At 45.0% G+C, this 22,472-nt stretch overlaps 4 protein-coding genes across 4 annotated transcripts; 2 read left to right on the top strand and 2 right to left on the bottom strand.

The window, feature by feature from the left end:
- LOC117902001 (vanin-like protein 2) lies at window positions 1–1,874 on the bottom strand. The gene is made up of 2 exons (XM_034813018.1): window positions 1,720–1,874; window positions 1–1,662 (listed from the first exon to the last, which is right to left on the bottom strand). The coding sequence occupies exons 1-2, from the start codon at window positions 1,786–1,788 to the stop codon at window positions 16–18; spliced, it is 1,716 nt and encodes a 571-aa protein (XP_034668909.1). The 5' UTR covers window positions 1,789–1,874; the 3' UTR covers window positions 1–15.
- A 483-nt stretch (window positions 1,875–2,357) lies between these two features.
- Window positions 2,358–4,760, top strand: LOC117900284 (UDP-xylose and UDP-N-acetylglucosamine transporter). Its single transcript, XM_034810599.1, has 3 exons — window positions 2,358–2,622; window positions 2,749–2,858; window positions 3,561–4,760. Exon 3 carries the CDS (start codon window positions 3,567–3,569, stop codon window positions 4,617–4,619), a length of 1,053 nt encoding a protein of 350 aa, XP_034666490.1. The 5' UTR covers window positions 2,358–2,622; window positions 2,749–2,858; window positions 3,561–3,566; the 3' UTR covers window positions 4,620–4,760.
- Window positions 4,761–6,719: 1,959 nt separating this feature from the next.
- Window positions 6,720–8,979, bottom strand: LOC117899107 (myosin regulatory light chain sqh). The gene is made up of 3 exons (XM_034808898.1): window positions 8,845–8,979; window positions 7,364–7,843; window positions 6,720–7,304 (listed from the first exon to the last, which is right to left on the bottom strand). The coding sequence occupies exons 2-3, from the start codon at window positions 7,781–7,783 to the stop codon at window positions 7,200–7,202; spliced, it is 525 nt and encodes a 174-aa protein (XP_034664789.1). The 5' UTR covers window positions 7,784–7,843; window positions 8,845–8,979; the 3' UTR covers window positions 6,720–7,199.
- Window positions 8,980–9,682: 703 nt separating this feature from the next.
- Window positions 9,683–19,853, top strand: LOC117901440 (transmembrane protein 132E). Its single transcript, XM_034812225.1, has 13 exons — window positions 9,683–10,617; window positions 10,726–11,048; window positions 11,119–12,249; window positions 12,311–12,516; window positions 12,580–12,751; window positions 12,816–13,216; window positions 13,277–13,641; window positions 13,713–14,153; window positions 14,225–14,360; window positions 14,427–14,589; window positions 14,650–15,103; window positions 15,177–15,454; window positions 15,522–19,853. The coding sequence occupies exons 1-13, from the start codon at window positions 10,575–10,577 to the stop codon at window positions 15,534–15,536; spliced, it is 4,128 nt and encodes a 1,375-aa protein (XP_034668116.1). The 5' UTR covers window positions 9,683–10,574; the 3' UTR covers window positions 15,537–19,853.
- Window positions 19,854–22,472: the final 2,619 nt, after the last annotated feature.

The following is a 22,472-nucleotide window of genomic DNA, read 5'->3' as shown; positions in this document are numbered from 1 at the left end:
TCGTAGAACATAAAGCTAGCCCAGAGCGGCGAAGAGCAGGCACAACAACACCAGAGACAAAGTGGAAGCCACAGCCGTTCCAGAGCCACCAACAGGAGCGGGAGTTGGAGCAGCCTCAGACGGTGAGGTGGTGGCCGTGGCGCTACCGTTCGGCTGCAGGTGATTCAAATTGTGGGTGGACGGCAGCTCCGTGTAGTAGTTGGACCAAATGGCAAACGTGAGCAGATCGTTGCGCGGTCGGATCAGCTCGAGATCCACACGAACCGACTGCTCGGGGTGGGCGGCAGCGGCGGGTGTCTCCGTCCAGTTGTAGTGGGCCACCGAGACCGGCATGAAGAGACCATCCAGGGTGCTGGGCATTATGAGGCGACGTCCACGCGGTGCAGCGGGGAAGGTGCCACCGATCCGAATGCTGGTAAAGTGATGTTTGTTGCCCACACGAACGCTCTCGGGAAAGACGTAGCCGCAGCTCTGGATCTCCTCGTCGAGGCAGGCGAAGAGCGCACAGATGGCCTGCTCGCTGCGATCCACACGGATCAGCGTCGTCTCGTTGCCCCAGTAGACGCCGAGGCGATAGCGGTAGGCCTGCAGCTCAGAGGCATCGCCCGCGAATGCCTGCCGCTGCACCTGGAAGTCGCAGCAGAAGGTGGAGCCGTGGCAGACGCGCTGCGAAATGTTCACAAAGTCCGCCTCCAGCAGAGTGCTGGTGAAGATGTCCACGTTGTAGTCGCGGTAGGTGGCCACCTTGGTGTAGCGCGGCGTCTCCAGCAGCGGCTGGAAGATGGGATCCACCTGCGCGGGCAGCTGATAGGCGGGCAGGCCCGGACGCCGTTTGGGCACCTGGGCCTTGAGCAGCAGCCGCACGGGCATCTCGTTGATGGTGGCGGTGAGGCGTCCGGCACGGCCAGCATAGATGCCAGAGCCGGTGGTGCGGCCGGACGGATGGCTGGCATCGGCGGCCAGCAGGTTGACATCGTTGCCGAAGGCCCAGCCCTCCTGCAGCTGAACGGCACTGAGGAAGGGCAGCTCCGAGAACCAATACGTGGGATAAATGATGTCCGTGATGTTGCGCTCGTGCACGAGCCTCATGGCCGGATCGTAGAACAGCATATCGAAGCAGATAAAGTGCCCGAAGGTAACCCCAAAGTCCGTCTCAAAGGTGGACACATCGGGCTCCACCAGCACCGAGGTGCTGTAGTACTCCTGGCGCCAGAGATGCGTCTTGCGGTAGCGGGACACCACACGGCCCCGCCTGTCCAGCACCACATTGGTGTTGAAGTACCGCACACCGGTGGCAGCCGGACACGGGTCCAGCGTTGCCGCACCCGCTCCATTCGCGCAGACTTCCTTCTCGACGACATTCAGCACCACGTAGATGCCGCGGGAGCGTGCCGCGCAGGACAATTCCACCAGGAAGATCTCATAGTCCGTGTCATAGCAGGGCGTCACGTTCTGTGCGGCATGCGGCACAAAGGTCGCCGTCTCGCGGCTGTTTAGGATGTGCTCTGGAAAGACAATTATGTCGAGATCCCGGGCATCCGTCGACTCGATAATGGTGCGGAAGGCATTCGACATGAAGCTGGTCTGCTCCCTTGGTGTGCCCTCAGCGACACTGTGCTCCACAATGCCAGCGTAGTAGGTGGGATCATCGGGCAGGGAGAGCTGCAAAATGTCAACAATTGAAACAGAAATCTTGAAGGAATCTTGAAGGATTCTTACCTGTTGGCTGCCTGTCACACAAACAGCCAAGAGAGTCCACAAATGCCGCAGTGTCATGTTGAACTTCATCTTCGGACCAGTGCCAAGACCTTTCTGACAATCCACACAATTCTTTGCTGGCCAAGAAGACTACTGCAGGGGTTGGGGTGGGTTTTGTCTCTGCCAAGTGCATGGCCATCCAAAAACCCTCGATAACGTTTCGTTTAATGGCACCCCACAACAGATGATAATTGTACTCTTAAATTAGGCCAACAATTGCGTCTTTGACAGCTGATAAGTATCTCCAAATGGCCCACACAGTTATCTCTGAGAGAGCATCGTTAACGTTATACGATCCATGCATATAAATACCATACATTGCCATAAACTTGAAAAATATCTTTAGCCTTTGGGCTAAGCTGCAACATAAAAACCATCGTTAGTTGATCTTTTTTTCACTTTTTGGCCTATTTTTAAATAAAAGCCACAAATAGCAGAAAGCTTCTATGCCGACATTTGAATTGCTAGCGCGCGCCACTGCCAAACGATCGATAACTTATCGTTAGTCGCAAAAAGCACAGCTTAAAGCTTTGCTTGCAGCTTTCCGCTCATTTTGCGTTTTCGCGGCGTGGTCACACTCGACCAACGTTCAGCTGTTTTGTTGAAACAAAAACAAGCAAGAAAAATCAAACAGATTTCGATAGTTATTATTGGGGGCTGCTATTAAAGGCTCCCCTTACCCCGTCTATAAGCTATAACTTATTAGTTCAAATGTGCCCTGCCAGCAGTCGCAAGCAGCAGCCGTAGCCAGCAGCAGCAGCAGCATTGTGAAGGTCGCGCGCCAGTTCCAAGAACACTTTTTTTTTTGTTTTTTTCCCGTGTGTGGCGCGAGAGTGCGAGCGAAACAATTGTTGTTATAGCCAGGTAACAGTGCATGCTTATTTTGTGTTTGCGTGTGTGTGTGTGCGTGTCGGAGAGCTTGCTTGCATGCTATAATATATTTACATATCCCCCAACTGATATAATCAATCTTGAAATTCCTACACTCAGAACGGAACGGAGCAGAGCATAACGACGGGCACCTCATCCAAAAAATCTTACCCGAACGTGTAGCAACCGGACTAACTGGCATTTCCTACGGCATCCATACAGTGAAATACGTAAGTTTGTCTTCAATTTAATCATCCAAAGTCTGAGGCTAGCCGAGAGCGCGATAGCTTTATCGGGCAACGTGACAATCGTAGCCCGCCGCCCGCTGCCGCCGACGCTCACCAAATCTGCCGACTAACGCTGAGAGCGCACCGATTGAAGGCTACACCTTCGGGAACGACTCTCTACTCCGCTCCGTCTCTCGCTATCTCTCTCAATTATCAGTTTTGTCTGAAGTGGCGACTGTTAATTTACCTCTTAATCGATCAAATCCAATTAGCGTTGAGCTGTAAAGTTTAGTAATTTAAATTGGGAATTATAAATGTATCGTTCCCATGGTGATGAGCTTTATGGTTTAGCTCCCGATTTGCAGTAATTCCAATCAAATAAATGCTTAAAAGCTGTTTGATTATTAAATCAACTCAAATCGTTGGCAACCAGATTTCGCGATGTGATCACATTCGTGATTTTGCACACGCATAAACGAACATTGATTGAGAGTGTGGGAGAGTGGAATATAGAGAGCGAGAGAGGAACGGGCGCTGGCTAATCCTTTTATTGTCAACTAACTGTTAACTACAACCAACACACACACACACACACTATCAAACTCCCACTCGCCCTTGCAAGCACATTGAGGGAGAGAGAGAGTATCTGAAAGCAGCTTTACTTGTGTTAACCGTTGGCCAACTGCCTCCATTTGTCTGTTGCAGAGTGACATGGCCTTCAATATGAAAGCCCTGCTGGGCATGCTCTTCGTGTTTATTGGATGCTGCAGCAATGTGGTCTTCCTGGAGCTGATCATACAGATTGATCCGGGTGCAGGCAACCTGATTACGTTCTCGCAGTTTCTGTTTATTGCGCTGGAGGGACAGATATTCACATCGAAATTCTTCACGGTGAAGCCGAAGATCGCCCTCAAGGATTATGTGATCCTGGTGCTGCTGTTCTTCGGGGCGAACGTGGCCAACAACTACGCCTTCAACTTCAACATACCGATGCCGCTGCACATGATCTTCCGCAGTGGTTCGCTGATGGCCAACATGATCATGGGCATCATACTGCTGAAGAAGCGCTACAACCTGCGCCAGTACAGCTCCGTGGCCATGATCACGGCGGGCATTGTGCTCTGCACTTTGGTGTCCAGCGGCGATGTGAAGGACAACACACACCACACGCTGCGGGTGGACACATCGTACTCAGACTTCTTCTGGTGGTCGGTGGGCATTGCCCTGCTGACGATCGCCCTGCTCGTGACCGCCTACATGGGCATCTACCAGGAGGTTATCTACAAGCGCTACGGCAAGCATCCCAGCGAGGCGCTCTTCTTCACCCACATGCTGCCCCTGCCCGGATTCCTCTTTATGGCCGGCAACATTGTGCAGCACCTGAACATTGCCGTCGCCTCAGAGGCGGTGGCTGTCCCCGTCCTGAGCGCCCTAGGCCTCGACTGGAAGTTCCCGCTGATGCTCTTCTATCTGCTCTGCAATGTTGTGACGCAGTATGTCTGCATCAGTGCCGTCTACGTGCTGACCACCGAGTGTGCCTCGCTCACCGTCACCCTGGTGGTGACTCTGCGCAAATTTGTCTCCCTTCTGTTCTCCATTCTGTACTTCCGGAATCCGTTCACGGCCAACCACTGGATCGGCACCATTCTGGTCTTCTTCGGCACCATACTATTCGCGAATGTGATCAACCAGCTGAAGGATGCCTATCAGGCGAGATCAAAGCGTCGCTTCGACATCGCACCCAAGCCAAAGAAGGTGGACTAAGCCATAAACAAACGCACTACCCCCCGCCCGATCGTAAACTTTGGATGCTGCTGCAGAGGCCATTACTAGATATTTGTTTAGTCCTAAATCTAATGCATTGATTGTACATAGAATACACAAACATATTTTACTATATCTGAATACGCTTAGCTAAGAGTTGCCTCTTGATGTATTTTGTATGTATATTTCCCCGCCCCTACACCCTCGTTGTCACACAATGACAGACAGAAATAATGTTGCTCTGCTTGCCTGTGAATGTCATTTTAAATAACCGAATATTTTCTTAAAAATAAATTTTTCAAAAATATGTATAAGAGAAGTTGAGAATGTTAAGGAGAGCACTTCCAGGAGGATTCTATAATATTTTAATAATCAAAGTGTTTAAATCACTTCATGCTGGATGCCAAAGTGCTCGCATTGATGATGCTCGAGACACACAAGCGAATGCTGCAAAAGAGTCGATCATTTCCAAGGCACCAATTTTAATTTATTTCCCTGCTGTTCAGGTTGACTAGTCCCATAGTTAAGGGGATACTCGCTGTGAATAGTGCCTGCCTAATGCTTTAACAACCCGCTAACCAATCCTGTCTGTAGTTCCACAATTCTCGCCATTCCAAGGCTTGTATCACTAAGCAAACAACACATAGAGACTGCAAACTAAGTTAAAACTGGCTGCCTAATCAGTATAGTGGATCGGCTCCCATTGGCTTCGGCTCTTGGTGAGAGAGCCTTCGGCTGAGAGAATTTGGCGTTGGCTCTCTTGAACATTGAACCCAAAGCGACTCTCGCAAAAACAAAGTTTTGTTTCCTCTTCAAGTCTGCTTCGCAATTTCATGTGTGCGGTGACACATAAATATGTACATACATACATGATGGCAATGCGTGTATCCATTCTCGACTTCAATTTTTAGCGTTTGAGACGTCTGGCATTTTTCTGTTTTTCTGAGATCACATACCCTTTTTTCAAACTTGCGACTTTATGAAGCAGCTTGCCCCAAATAAAAGTAAATTGATTTTGTGTATCCCCTCTATGCTCATATATTTCTTAAGTACATTTAGGACGAAAGGGATAAACGGTTATAAACATCTAAATATGTATACATATAACAACAATTGACTTGGCGTTGCAAATATTTTCCATTAGAGTATTCAGCGTACACTGTGTGAATAAACATAGATAGACACACACGAGACTGCGAAAGCGACTTGAAAAGATAAACAAATAAATTCTTTTTTCGGCACAGCTGCCATGACTCCACTTATAACTCTGTTTATTCACACAGTGTACGCTGAATACTCTAATGGAAAATATTTGCAACGCCAAGTCAATTGTTGTTATATGTATACATATTTAGATGTTTATAACCGTTTATCCCTTTCGTCCTAAATGTACTTAAGAAATATATGAGCATAGAGGGGATACACAAAATCAATTTACTTTTATTTGGGGCAAGCTGCTTCATAAAGTCGCAAGTTTGAAAAAAGGGTATGTGATCTCAGAAAAACAGAAAAATGCCAGACGTCTCAAACGCTAAAAATTGAAGTCGAGAATGGATACACGCATTGCCATCATGTATGTATGTACATATTTATGTGTCACCGCACACATGAAATTGCGAAGCAGACTTGAAGAGGAAACAAAACTTTGTTTTTGCGAGAGTCGCTTTGGGTTCAATGTTCAAGAGAGCCAACGCCAAATTCTCTCAGCCGAAGGCTCTCTCACCAAGAGCCGAAGCCAATGGGAGCCGATCCACTATACTGATTAGGCAGCCAGTTTTAACTTAGTTTGCAGTCTCTATGTGTTGTTTGCTTAGTGCTTGTATCTTGGCTCTTAAGAATGATATCCACTCTGGAATAGATTTATATTCTCTATCGTTGCTTGCTGCAGTATCTGGCTGGCACAAAATAGTTGCTAGATTTGTTATCAACTAACAAATGAGTGAAACACAATGTTGGGCTTCTGTTTGAACAAGTGCCTGAAGTGGTTTGGACTGGCGGCACTGAATGATTTTCGTGGGCGTGGGCGTGTGGTCTGGTCTTGTCTGTCTCTGGGTGGTTGGATACAAGTGCGTGCGAGTACGTTAGGAAAACATATGTCTGTTTTATTGCCACACATTCTTGTACACAAGTATGTATTTGTATATAGGTTATATGTATGTATATTTATGTATATTCAATGAGTTAATACTTATGAAAACTTGGGGGAAAACGGCGTTGGATGTTATCTCCAGGCTCTTCTTTTTTATCTTCGCACACACTAAAATATCGTACATAACATTTGCTGGCTTTTCTCTAGTTTTTCATATTTTCAAGTTCGCTTCTCTTCTTTTCTTTTTGTTGTTGTTTTTTGTTTAATTTAAATGCACAGTTAAGTACAGGAATTGGAGGACAGAAAGAGCTAGAGAACAAAAAAAAATAATGTAGTAATTAAAATGTAAAACGAAACTCTTGATGGGCTTTTGGATAGTTTTGGACAGGCTCCATGCTGTAATGGAGTGGAGTGGACAGGATAGGAGTGGAGTGGATTGGATAGGAGAGGCAGCATGGGTGCACGCCGCTTGGCTGGTGGCGCATCTGGATTTACTGCTCATCCTTGTCCTTGGCACCGTGCTTGAGTATGCGCGTAAACTCGAGATAGTCGAACAACCCATTCTTGATCGGCGCCTCCCGATACATCTCATCCACCTGTGAAAGAATTAAGAGTTAAAACGGATTGCATATGGAATGGAGGAGGGTGCACATACATCTTCGTCTGTGAAACGATCGCCCATTGTGGTGAGCAGCTCACGCAGACGATCCTCGGGCAGAACACCCATATTCTCCTCGTCGAAGCAGCCAAAGGCATTCTTGATCACATCCTCGGGATCGGTGCCCTGCAGCCGTTCACCGAACAGCGTGAGGAACATGGTAAAGTTGATTGGGCCGGGTGCCTCGTTCATCATGCCATCCAAGTAGTCATCGGTGGGGTTCTTGCCCAGCGAGGCGAGCATATCGTGCAGATCCTCCTTCTCGACGAAACCATCGCGATTCTGGTCGATCATGTTGAAGGCCTCCTTGAATTCGGCGATCTGGGCCTGATCGAACATGGCAAAGACATTGGAGGTGGCGCGCTGGGCGCGCTTCTTGGTGGTGGCACGGCGACCGGCGGTTTTGCGTGATGACATCGTTGTTGCTGGAGTGGATCTCTCTCTGTGTGATGCGGTGATGTGTGGTGTGGCGCGGACCTAACCGAGTCAGAGGAGAATCCATTAGTGTGGAGTCCAAATAATGTGTGTGTGCGTGTTTTATGGCTATATATAGACATATTGCAGGCCGACAAATTCCAATGAAGCTGATTTTTCGTCGTCGTGCTCCCCCAAACTGTGTCAACACTCACTCAAACACACACACGCATGCATTCGCTGCTCCGCTATCTCTGAGTCACTCGTGCAAATGGCAAAAACTGGCAACGTCAACGTAAAAGAGCGAGACAGCACCACCGCAGTCTGTTTGGCTTTGTGTGTCCGTGTGTGTGATATGAGCGTTTATCAATGCTGTTGAACTGCGGTTTACAGCCAGAGAGAGAGAGAGAAACGAGCTTCGGGAGCCGAAGCTTTTGATACTCTTTTGAAGCGATCGCTCAATATGTCGATTGATTGATTTAATTTATTTTCTCGAAACTACAAGCGGGTTGAGTTTTAAGTGGAAAATCATTTATCAACAGAAAGTGGTGTTGCTGTTGGATGTGAGCTACTAACAGAATCTTTTCTGCGAGGGTATTTCCAAGCAGCAGCAACAAATTTGCCTCAATGAAAACATTCTCACGCACACACATACACGCTGCTCGCACTTACACAGCCAGCATTCACAGTTCAATTAAATGCCTAAAAAAGGCATAAAAACAGACAGAGAGCAGCTGAGGCCCGTCACCAAGATCTGTCTCTGCCGCCTGCTGCCTCTTGGGGGCCGACTTGTTGGCGTTTTTTGGGGCCACTTGAACATTTGTTCAAAATGGAAGACAGCACCATCTGATCAGCAAATGCTGATTTATCAATTTCCATGTAAATCCACACAAATACACACATGCATATGCGACGAGGCAGGCATGAAAAATTATTGTTTTCTTTTGAGACACGGCCCTCTGTTGACTCTGACTCATACACACGCCCTTTTCGTTTAGAATGTAACGCCTCTTGTGTTTCTGTCGTTGCGTGGTTGAATGTCTTTACTTATGGTCAATACTCACAGCTGCTATCCTGTTTGGTTAATACTTTTCAATTGTTTGTACAACTCGGTTTTAAGCTGCACTTTTTCGCTCTGTCTTTTTTGTTTGCGCGGACTTGGAAAGATGACAAATGTATTAGGGATGCCACATATCCGATATATCAATTCTATGATACCATCGATGCATTAGCTCGATACTTTGCTGCGATAAGCGTGTTTTTAACGATGTTTTGCACAAATATTTTCCCTCCACAAGCACACTGCACAACTGAATTCCATCCCCATTTACGTATTTTACTGTTGGCAACATAATTTTTATGGGCCAGCAACATGCTGCGAAAAGTGAGCAGCACTCTTCCCCAACGTTTCGTAGGGAATAAGCAACATTTAGTACCCCTCGTGGGAAGGATATCCTGGACTTAAGGTAATGTTGGAAATCTCAGGCTCCAATCAATGCAATAACAAGTCATTGAGAGCAGCTTGGAAATAGGGTATACAAATCCCCATACTAAACTATACCTTCCGGTTGACAAGCAACAAATTGTCAAGTACGTAGAAATCCTTTCCCACTCACGTAACGTTTTATGCTATTTTTCTTTGGTTGACCATTTTAGTTTTAAACTTAATTTGCAAGCATTCCAACAAAAGAAAGTCGTGAAAACTAGCCAATCTTGTGGAAAATCGATTGAGTAATCTGATAAAATTATGGTTGTAGCGCTGAGATTTCTCACTAGCTAGTAATATCAAATAGAACATCACAATCGAGGAATATGATTTAAGACTACGGTATATTTACGGTATATTTTGAAAATGAGAAGGTATACTTTGGTATATTTGTGAGGGTCTGACGGTATATTTGATCGATATTTCCGCGGTCACACTGGTGTTTGGAAATGTTCGATATTTGTGTTAAAAAATAAAACCCAACTAAGAAAAACCATGTATGAAAGCGTTAATTGAACAGTGCTAAAGCCAGTGACTGCATGCATCTCGACGCGTAAACGATCCCAAAAAGTGCATAGGTGCCTGCTAAGGCCAACACACACACACTTTGTGCTCCTATGCAGCTCCACAAGAAGGAAACCAAAGATTTCCGTGCTATGAAGATGTGTCTATACTACAGAGTAACTGTGTAAAGTGGTGTGCGTGAGTGCGTGAGAGTTCTTGAGCGTAGGTGTGTAGGCAGTGGGTGTGTTGGTGCGTGTGTGTGTGAGCGACCCAGCCAGGCTACTATGGCAGTGCGGGCATCTGCGTGTGTGTGTGTGTAGCACACTGAAAGAATCAATAAAGGATGTGCTGTGGATTTCATTGCTGGCAGAGCGAAAAAGGACAAAACAACGGCCGAATAGTGGTAGTAGGGACAACAACGAAAAGTGTTCGATAATTGGCAAGAACAGCCCCTCCCATCCCCCCTTTGTCCGGGAGTAGAATATACCAAAAAGAAATAAAAGAAACGAAACATTTTTTTCTCCACCAATCAACACTTGTAACGGAAATACAAAAAAACGAACAAAAAAAAAACAATTGTGAATGGCCGTAGGGGCTGTGGCGTGGTAGAAAAATCAAATAAAATATATCCCTAAACGTTTCGAGTACCGACCGATCGACCGGGTGTATACTAAACACAAATAACAGTACTCACATTGCAAGTAACGGTATCTATCGGTGACGGGGGAAAATCAATTGGAAATTGAAAGCTGAAAATTGTAAATTGAAATAAGAGGCCGCCTTCTGCCTCATTCCATCATCATCATGAAGTTCTGCCTGGTGATAACGATGCTGGTGTCCATTGCATGTGAGTTTAAAGCGAAATCCCCACCCCCTACATTCCACTCGCCACTCTCTAGCCTGCTGTCGCGTTTCTCTATAATCAAACACCTGCCACCCCCTCCCTCACCTTTAGACTCCGTGGAGGTGCACTTTGAGGCACCGGACAGTGGATTCTTCCTGAAGCATGCCCGCCAACCACCTGTGACGCCGGAAATAGCCAACATACAGCAGACATCGTCATCGCCGCCATTGAAGGCGCGCTCCTCCTACGATTCGGTGCTCTCGCTGGATCGCTTCACGGTGGTGGAGACCACACAGCCGGTGTCCATACGCGCCAGCTATGGTCCATTCTCCACCAAGCAGACAGTGCCAGCTCGCTACATTGTGCCGGACACAATGGACAACAACAACAATCAGAATGGCAACAACAACCAGGGAGGAGGAGACTACATGAACGTGAGTAAAGGCCAGTGGGAAAGGGGATGCCCAGATGCAGTGCATCATCTAACTACTCCAACGATTGCAGAACTCCACCGCCACGCTGCTGGAGCTGCAGCAGCCGAATATGCATCTGGATATCTCGGCACATTTGGTCAGGGCGAGCGTGTCGCAGGATTCGCCCGTGCTGCGTGTCCTCTTCCATGCTGGCGCCGATCCCGGCGGTCATCTGCAGCGTCAGAAGGTGTGCGTTCTGCTGCATGTGGCCATGGGCGCGGAGCAGCCGCTGAAGGGTCGTTGCATGCCCGAGGGCGAGGATGGGGTGTGTGTGGCCGAGGTGGTGGTGCCCCTCAGCTGGTGGCCAGCGATTCCGGCGCCCCAGCGCAAGGACAACGCCCCAGCACTGCCGCCCAAGGTGCCGCAACGCTATGCGCAGGTCTCGTACAGCGTCTTTGAGCCACCGCTGCGCAATCCGGAGCAGTGCGAACCAAAGGTTCAGATCCAGCCACTGACCACATTCGCCCAGGTGCCCCTGATGCCCGCCAAGACGCCGTTCAAGGAGCTGCGCGCCGACGATTCGGTCACCTTCCTGCTGCCCCAGCATCCGCTCTATCCCATGTCCAAGCTCCATGTCCCCGTCTTTCTGCACCAGTATGTGGATCAGCGGGTGGCCGCCTTCACCGTGCGTGCGCGTGTCAAGGCTGGACTGCGGATCATGGGCGCCACCGCCTCCACCGATCAGTGGAGCGTATCGATTGAGAAGGAAAATCCCAAACACACCACCGCACGGGTCACAGCGTTCCGCAAGGAGCAGGAATCCAGCATGGAATCGGCCATGGCTGGCAACCTGACCAACGAATCGTTCGAGGTCTTCTCCTGGCTGCTGGAGGTGGCCGAGGACACCAACGACATTGTGGATGGCGGCAAGATCGTGTGGTCTGTCACCCATGTCTATGACACGCCCAAGGACAAGGACTCCAGCGAACTGATTGCCACAGACGACACAAAGAAGCGGCTGATTGCCAAGCTCGAGATCAACAAGGATGACATTCAGGCAGTGCTGCCAATGGCCAAGATCTGGGAGGTGATGAACACGGCCGTTCTGACCGGACGCCAAGTGGCACAGGCCATGAAGGTTTTCATAGTCTCCCAAGCGGGCAAGGTGGCCGATGTGACGCTCCAGAGTTCCTGTCATGCGGAGGACGAAAGTGTGATTAAGGTGCGCTCTCCGGCACAACTCTCTTGATTGATTCATAAATGCAATTTCTGCTTCTCCTTAGGTTTCCTCCTCCTGCAGCTCGGTCTATGTGGATGGCTCGGAGCAGCGCGGCTCCTCGAATGCCTCGGTTATTGTCAAATATGGCACCTATGTGGGCATTGCAAAGTTCATTGTTTGGATGCCCGAATTCCCGCTGGAGGTCTACATAGCCGACTATCGCTTATCGCAGATCAAGGGCTGGAAAGTGACGGATGATAATCATTATCTGTGAGTTTTGCTGCTAGTTCTGCTGCTGCTTCGGCTAATCCTTCTTCTTTCTCGCTCCCAAAGACACAACAAACAATCGCGTCGTCGCAAGAAGCGCTCGTATGTGTGGGGCCAAAGCCAGGGGCAACATGGCAGCAATTATTACAACAATCTGGGAGCGGACAAGACCATCTGTCGTGCACGCTATCAGCAGAGTCCCGTGGAGGTCTATGCCAAGTTCTTGGCCGTCGATCAGGTGAGTGCTTCGAATCATATCCTTTGCTTCTGTTTTATACCTGCCTCCCCTTCGCTGCACACAGAACTCGGGACGCACCAGCTACTTCATCTCGAGGCGAACAGGTCTACGGGTCACGGACCTTGTGCAGCCGCTGCTGCGCGTGGCTGATCCCAAGATTGCCTCGCTCAAGGGTCGCATACTGCAGGGCAAGTCCATGGGTCGCACCGATGTGCAGGTTCTATCGCCCATCACTGGCCGCGTCATTGGCACCAAGGAGATCCGTGTGGGCAGCGACAAGGTGAATCTCTCAAAGCTGATTGTGCGCGTGATTTCGGGACTGCAACTAACTATCACACCGGACAATACCATTGAGAATGGCTACCTGGCAGAGACCTCTGTGACCCACAAACTGACGGCACAGTATCAGGAGGGGCTGCTCGACATCGATCTGGAGTTCAATGATGGCTCCAAGACGCCACTGAGGTATGTGGGAGGGGAATTTAAACTCCTATTGAGGATCCAACTTATCTCTTGTCTCTACAGGGACATTGCTGTGGAGGACTACTTCCTGCTGGTGGAGAGTCTTGATACTGAGGTGGTGGCCTTTGCCCCCATGCTGGCCTCCCATCATCCGCGCGTGATTGCTGTGGGCGAGGGCAATGGCAATCTGCTGCGCGTCACACTGCTGCTCTCCGAGGAGTGCCGCACGCGCAGAAGCACGCTGGGCACCGGCAAACAGAACAAATCGAATGTGGCACCGCTGGCCAGTGCTTTGGCCTCCATCGAGGTGGACTTTAACAATGTGGACATTGTCAGCAAACAGGAGGCCATACAAAACGATGGCACTGTGGGCCGTGGCGAGCGCAAGACTTTCCGCCAAACCGCTGGCGATCTGGCGGACATTATTGGTGCGTCTCCCCCTACCATAAAATACCTGTGAAAATGTACTTAAATTTCATTTGACCTTTTTCTTCTGCAGTTGGAATACCTTTGCGTGACTCTAGCCAGCAGTATGAGCCCACGGTACAGGCACGACAACATCGCGGCAGCAGCAGCATTCAGGCATCGCATAAGAATCATTTTAACGGCAAGGGTGGCATCGGCGGCACTGGCCCCATGTCCTCCATGGAGCTGGGCATGTATGTCCTGCTGACTGCCTTCTGCTTTGCCATCATTGTGTTCGTGATCTCGTGCGTGGTGTATGCCTCCAAATTTCGACCCGCATTGATTGAGTCCGGCCTGGATCCATTGTCGGTGGGCAAGGGCAATGGCGGAGCTGGTGGCATGTCTGGCGGTGGTTTTCGGGATGTACGCCTCAAGGAGTCCACCACGAATGCCCATGACTGGGTCTGGCTGGGACGCTCCACCATCGATAGACAGTCGGTGGTGGCCGAAACCAATACACATTTGAATGCACGAGGTAAGAAGCGAATTTGTCAGCACACCAGGGGAGTGCATAGCTAATGGTGGCTCTCTTTCTCTTCTTTGTAGATTCCCGCATGCGCATTACCAGCAATCCGATCATCAACTACGATAATGGACGTCGCGTCAGCTCCTTTGATCAGCAGCCCAAGCTGCAAACGCACATTGTGCCAGCTTCAAATTTGAATAAACAGCATGCAGATCAGTGAGTCTTTGAAATCTTTGTCACAGCGAGAGAACAACTAATTATATTTTACCTTTTCTCTTGTAGCTATCTGGCCAATGAGCGTAAGGAACTGCCTGGAGTAGCCCTGGACTATAAGCCGCCAGTGCCGCCGCATAGGAATGTGGGTGCGAGGGCGTGTCTGCCGATTGTACAGCCAGCAGCAGCAGCAGCAGCTGTTGCTGCAGCTTCAACTCCAGTTCCATTAAAGGTAACACGAAATATATTTAAATAAATTACAGCTTTTACATTCAATTTGTATTAACCCAAGGAGGTGGCCAATAAGCGTCATAGTCAGCTCTATAAACGGGAGCACTTGCAGAGCAACAACATTCTCATCAACAATAATAACAACAATAACAACAACAGCAGCAGCAGCAGCAGCAATAGCGATAATAACAACACAAATCAGCAGCAACAACAGTCGAAACAACAGCCACTGGAACGTCCGCAACATCAGCGCAGTCATAGCCATAGCCATGGGCACAATTTTAGCCAGGAGCCAGCTGGTGCCATCATCAAGGCGGCACACAATAAAATCAAGCAACAGCAGCAGCAGCAACTGCAGCAGCACCAGCAGGAGCTGCACAACGCTGAGAAGCTGGTGGAGTACACAAATCCACATCAGAAGAATGCATTTCAATTCGATTCGCTGACACCAAAGAGAGTAACCAAAGCAGCAGCAGCAGCAGCAGCCATGTCCACAGCCATACAAAAAGCCAAGGGTAAAAATATTACAAAAGCGCGAGAAGACTGCCAAAACCACTTGCTAATGCTAAGTACATTTCTTTCCTACAGAGAACCACAGCATGGTGAGCAGCACTGGGGATGCGGCCAATTCGAATGGCAGCGATGAGATAATGCGGCTGCCATCGACTGCCAGTGGCAGTGCCAACAGTCATGTGCCCGTGCCGGTGCCCACAACAAAATCATCGCGCGTTAAGCGTGCCACCGTTGTGGGTAATCCGATGTTCTCGGCCACCGTCGATGATACCGAGACACCCGGTGAGCGTCTCGGTTTGGATGATCTCGATATGGATTACGAACAGATCATGCATTACTTTGATAATTTAAAGGTGAGTAAACAGCCGCCTGAGAGGATATTCACTAATCCCATGTTTCCTTTTTTCTTTTATTTGGCAGGAATCAAATGCCTGAGTGCAAGAGATCATTGCTAAAATTCGCGAAATATTGTCAACGTTCCATCAGCAATATCAGAATGTGGCCACGCCCATGACAACGCCTACGCGCAAACAGATGCAAATGCTCGATGAGCTGGTAGCCGCAACAACAACAACAACAACAAGCAGCACAATCTCATCATCATCATCATTGCCCCAGGAGGAGGGTGTGAAGATCGATGTTGGTAATGTTGATGCTGAAGCTGAAGCTGTGGCAAATACAGCCTTCGATGCCTACGATGGAGCACTGAATATCGAGAGCAGGCAGTTCTAGGGACAAAGCAAACCCAAACACAGAAACACACAAAAAAACGGCATCTGAACGCAATTCTAGCAATAACCTTTTCTTAATGGAGCAACCACACAATCCCTCTCCACACCCAAGGCTAAATGGCGCTTAAGCAAATGCTGAAATATGAATCAAGGAGCAGCATGGAAAGCAACGGAATAGGAGGAGGAGTGCGAGGAGTGCGAGGAGGAGGAGTAGGAGCAGTGCAAGCAACACAACAAAAACAAAAACCCATATTTATTGCTAGGCTAAGTTCATATTTAAAGCATATATAGCTATATACTATATGTATATTTAATGTGGGAGATACGAATCCCAAATGTATCTCGAGGAGCGCGTGCTTGACACAATCGGAATACACACAGACACACACACACATGCAGCATAACCCTCAACCTCCCAACCTCGCTCCCCACGTATATATACACACACGATGTAGTTAAGGATCAGCCATCAAAAGCATAGCTTAATCCAAAAACAAAACGAAATGCCATTTTTTCACTCTGCTTCAGCATCTAGATAATTGCCATATCCATTCGCTGCTTTAGTTTTCACACACAAACACACACACACACCACACCACACTCACACTCACAAATCACACGATCTCTCGGTACACCGATCATTATATACATACCGATTGCATATCCTACAAATTGTAATACTTCTCTCGTCGAATCATCATAAAAGAAAGTCTCTCTCTTTAGTGTGTGTGCCATAAGATAGAAAGGGAAAGAGAGCTATAATATAATGACAGAGAGAGAGAGAGAACAAATAAGAGAAGTTTTCACAAAATGTGCCGGGCACCGCTCCCAAAAGTCGCTAGAACTTAAAAACTGAATAATATATATATATATATATATATGTACACGATAAATATATGAATATATATTTATGATTATATTAAAATGCGCGCTAACACAAAACACACACACACACACACACACACACACACACACACACACACACACAACAACTAAAAGCAAACTTAAAGAAAAAGCTACAATAGAAAAACTGGACAAGCAGTAGCCGTGTCACGGAACGGTGTTAGGAAAACATAAAACCCATTGCTTTATCACGTTAAAAGAATACCAATCATAAATCTTAAAATCGAAATCGCAAAACAAAAATTAACACACACAAACAACAAACAAATGGATATATAGACGCTTATGAGCTTTATTTGATCGATTCAATGCATTGAGAAGAAAGTAAACGAAATGAACGGAACGTAATGTAACAAATAAAAAAACATATGGATGAGGGAAATATGTAACCAAATATTATATGATATTACTGAGCGATCCAAGCTTTATCTAACAAATTTACCAATATTTAGAGCATACGAGAAAATATTTATTATTATGATTATAATTATTATTCTATTATTATTGCCATTATTATGATTACGATTACGACTACGATTATTGTATTTATTATCAAGTGCAAAATTCAAACAAAACAACTGAAGGAACCCCCTCCCTAAACAATATTTTGAATAGCAAAATTACACACACACAATGTGCATGTGCATAATCGCGAATATGTATACTAAACAATATATATATATAGATATAGATACATATATATTCATTCACGCGCTCTCTTCAATACGTACGCATACGTGTATATCTTTGTATCTATGTGTAAAACTGCATCCTATCTATTCGTTTATTCACGTCCGACCTCAACACCGCTAACTTCTAGATGTATACGGATATACATGCATATATCATAGCACACGCAAGAGCTACTTCATTCCATTAGCAAATCATAAATCATAGACATAATCTATTCTAGTATTCGTATCTCTAGTTTTTTTCTAGTTTGTCTGTCTGTCAATTGTCTTCTGCTTTATAAGTCTGTTCAATTTCGTTTGTAAGATCTGTTTACATATGTTCTACAACTACTTATATTTCTATATAGAGTATACATACATAAATATTTATGAAATGCATGTTCACAGTGTCACGTCTTTAGTTTATAGTTTAGAGGCCATCTAAGTATTACGCTCTTGTGTTCCACACACACAAACACACACACCACACATCATTGTTTCATAATCATATGTTGTAAATTGTTCCGTCCAAAAAACAAAAACAAAAAACAAAGCTGAAATGAAATGATAAATGGGATAAAGAAAACCCAAACCAAAAGCAAAAGCAAACAATTGTAAGACAAGCGAAAGCAAAAGTGTAACAAAATGAAATTTAAGCAATTTATCTGATTTGTTGTAATGCAAAAGCACACGCGAACACAAAGAGCAAGCAAACACAGACACACACACACAAACATAAATTATTTATAACCAATTTGGACACTTATTGCACTTAATGTACAGATAATACTGGGCAATGTGCAGTGCGTTTTGACAGCAATAAGGCAACAAAAGTTGAAATTGAAGTGAAATTGATTGATCTTGAATGTTGTCTGTAAAATCAGCAGAAGATTCTTTAAAAAAGTTTGCCATAAAAGAACAATTTTTAATAATAATTGCAGCATTTTCCTATAATCGATAACCATCCAAAGTGGTCCGATAATGCCATATATCCTAGTGATTCTCCGCTTTTAGCATCAAAACGCACTGCAACAGCCAAAAACTGTATTCTCAGTTGTTCTCTATCAATCGAAATGACTGAAAAATAACTCCCCCGACACACATAAAAATCGAATTGATTTTAAATTGTAATATCATTAGCATATAGAAATTAGTTTCAATTGTTTTTTGACCCCAAATTTAATTGTATGACTGGATTTGCTCCAGTTCCTGCACATGGTCCTAGTCCTAGTCCTAGTCCTAGTCCTGCTCCTAATACACCCAGACTACCCAGACACTCTCCCAGTCGAGCTGCACTACTGCCATCATTGGGCATCATTTATATTGGGTGAACGTGAGACATTTAGGCATATTGAAGCTTCCAGCATTTACCAGTGCCATATATACAGATATATATATATATGTATACAGAATACAGTTACAGATTACACACACACACACATGTACAGTGAAGTCAATCAATGGGAACGCAATCGAAAAGTTGTGGCATGCCCCGAGCTTAGCACAAGCCTCCAGTTACGAGTAGAACTGCTTGTTAGAAGAACCTCCCTCCAAAAAGTTAGTCTTAGTACACAAACACAAACAAACACACATCTCTAGTAAAATTTCACAAAATTAAAGCCATAGAAATAGAGAGAGAGAGAGAGAGAGAGAGAGAGAGTAGGGATAGGATAGGAGATGGGAGAGGCTAGGAAACACAACACATCTCGACACGACACGACAACAACTTTATATCTAGACAAATGCTTGGCTTCGATTCGCTATTTGGCGGATCTGTTTATATCTATGTATAACCATAACCGTATCTATGTATATCGTATCTATATGTTTGACGATTCCAATGCAAAGACTTTTAATATATGTATCTACCGTTTTTATTTGATTTTTTTTGTATCTGTATACAGCATATGGTACCTATACGATGACAGTACATTTATATAGTAGTAAAGATAACTATCTATAGTATATTATGATTATTATTATATTGTTTAGTAAGACACACCAGATGTTAGATGATGAATGGATGGATGGATGCTGTTCTCTAGTCATTTTTGAAGGCGTTTAATTCGTTTTTGGCCACACCACCAGACACACTACACACACTCACAACACACAACCACACTGATAGTTTTATATTTATATATATATAGTCACAAATCAGCTTTTAACCACACCCTTCCCTAACCACCCCACACCCCCAAGTTCCCGCAAAGCCTAGACTGTATTGTATTTTGTATTTATTATCCAAATGCACACTGAAAACATGAAACATTAGAAATATATGTACTACAATTACAATTACAACTATGTAAAACGAAACGAAACTTCTGTTCTTCGCTGTTTTTTTTCTTTAATTTTTTTAATCGTGGAAAAAATCACTACATTATATAGTTAATAATATATTATATGGCATCCAGGCGCCGGCTAAGTGTAATGCAAAATAAATTTATAAACCAAACAAAAATGCAAAAAACAAACAAAAGAAATACAAAAATTAAAACTAATTAAATAAATATTGAACAAAAACCAACAGCATATACATATACATATACTATATATACAGAAAGAAAAGAAAAATAAGATGAAGGAGAAAAAAATCACAAAAATTGTTTACGCTGCTTTTTGCAAAAAGAATGGGAAAAATTATAATTAAACAGACAAGAAATCTAGGCTATATGCATATATGATATAGGATCTACTATATACAGACATGCATATGTGTATGCAAATTATATATGTATGTGTGTGTGCACGAGAGATAAATTCGCTTCGAATTATACCATAAACAACAAGGATAAAAACATACGATTAAAGCAATTTGGAAATGGATAAACAAGTTAAAGAAATCAAGTAATATATACAATATATGGATGTATGTACTATATGATATTTTGCCATGTAAGTTCTATGAATGTCCCACCTGCCTGGCCAACCACAAGATCCCCAGCGACATCACCGTCGTACCCGCTTCAATGTAATGCCAATCCCCCACCACACCAAGCCCAATGCCCTGCCCAAAGCTGATTTGCACCGCCCTAAAAGGCCCACTCCTTCCAAAGAGTGTGGTTGCACACACGTATATCTAGTATAGTGTATCGATATACACATTTATCGTATATCGATATCGATCCGCCGCATAATTGTTAACATTTCTATCGGTTATTAACGTAGTTGTTGTGTATGTGTATGTATGTAAGTATGTAAATGTGTGCTTACCCCAGATAACGATAAATGATAAATGATAGACGATAAATGATGAACGATAAATGGTACAGATTAGCTCGATTACTCGATTACTTATTGTTGTTATTGGCAGCAGGCGCATGTCTTTTCAGAGCTAGTGATATATGATTTCCATTTCCTTTCATTTTTACTCCTTTGAAGCAAGCAAAAAAAAAAATAAAACTTTCAGATAAAACTCTCCACTCAAAAAAAATTAACATAGAAAATGAATTTCCTGCCCTCACACACACAGACACACACACACACACATACAAAGAGTGATCTTCGCAAAATGCTTATATTACCAATATATAGTATATACACACACCATATACCATATATAAACAGCATATAAAGATTATATATACATACATATAAATCGATATATAAAACATAACAATTGTAAAAGATTTTGCAAGGAAATGGAAAATGGAAGAGGGAAAGCGCAAGCATCCATTGCCATTCCCTCCCTACCCCCACGCACGAGCTGAAATCGGAACAAATGAAATATCTTTGCTTGCTTTTCCGTTCCATCATTATAACTCATTGGCTAATGCCGATCGCCGATCCTTCCGATCGATTTGTACCTTATTTTACCCTCTCTTCCCCAACAATTGAATGCTGCAACAGAAACGGATATCGGAAACAAGAGTAAAAAAAAGAAAAACCGAAAAGAAATGCAACGGAACCGAAATCAAATGAAATGAAAATTGAAGCAATGAATATGAAAATGAAAACTTACAGTTGCCATGTAAAACACTTTAGTAGATGATTATTATTATGAGTACTATTATAATATTATTAAGCGATGGATGGAAATTATTTTGTTCGAACAAAACGAAACGAAGGAAGAGGCAAAAAGCAAATGCGACCGCAAACGAAACAAATGCGAACAAAATATTATAAATATTCAAAATGACAAAACAAAAACCAAACTGACAGAAATTAATTTAAATAAAATAATTTATTAATAAACCACATATTATGAAATGACATAAAACTAAAGCGAATAACTTTTCGAAAGAGTGTTTTTTTTCTATACATAGAAGCAATGGGAGCCAGGGCGTGGATATAGAATATGGTGTACATTTACGTGTCATGCGACAGCACACCTCGGTCGCTTCGTAATTTTGAGCGAAATTCTAACAATAATTGATGGAAAATACCCAAAAAAAAAGTATATATAAGAGATACATCTGAAGGAATAGGCCTATGCAATGGAATATTCATCTGCATATCGATTGGCTCTTTAATTTTCAACAAATGCCTTCAATAATTCCACTCAAAGTCGTTGGGCAGACAGCCAAAGGGACTGTTTGGGCTCCTTTTGCTGCCATGTGATCGAGCAGAACATATTTAGTTGATCGCCGTTTCAATTGTTATATAATTTGGCACCATTTTAGGTGGGGTGTGGGGTAGCGGGGGCCGCAGTGACAGCCGTGTTCTTGAATTTTACGCAACAGTTGGCGCCGCGCAGTGTGTGATCTTGACGATGGCGTCAACCTGCAAATCGGTGGGCCAGATCCGATCCATTTTGTTTCGATCCGTAGTGAAGCGTACCCAAACCCAAAACCCAAAGCCAAATGCGAAACTCAACGCATCGCAACGTACGCCCACTCCTCCCGCCAATAGAGAGAGAGAGAGGATCAATAACAGACAATAATGTGTTCTGTCGTTCTGTCGTTCATCTAATTGTAAGACCAACTTCCAATTTGAGAGACGAGACATCCGATGTGATCGCATAACCCCAACACTGGCATGTGTGTGTGTGTGTGTGTGTGTGTGTGTGTGGGACTTTCATTTCGCTGACTGATCAAAGCCCAAACCTAGAAGCCAAAGATGCG

This window comes from Drosophila subobscura, chromosome A (genome assembly GCF_008121235.1).
Source record: "Drosophila subobscura isolate 14011-0131.10 chromosome A, UCBerk_Dsub_1.0, whole genome shotgun sequence".
NCBI lineage: Eukaryota > Metazoa > Arthropoda > Insecta > Diptera > Drosophilidae > Drosophila > Drosophila subobscura.
Note: the sequence above shows the minus strand (reverse complement) of the source record. Positions and strands in the feature narration are given on the sequence as shown.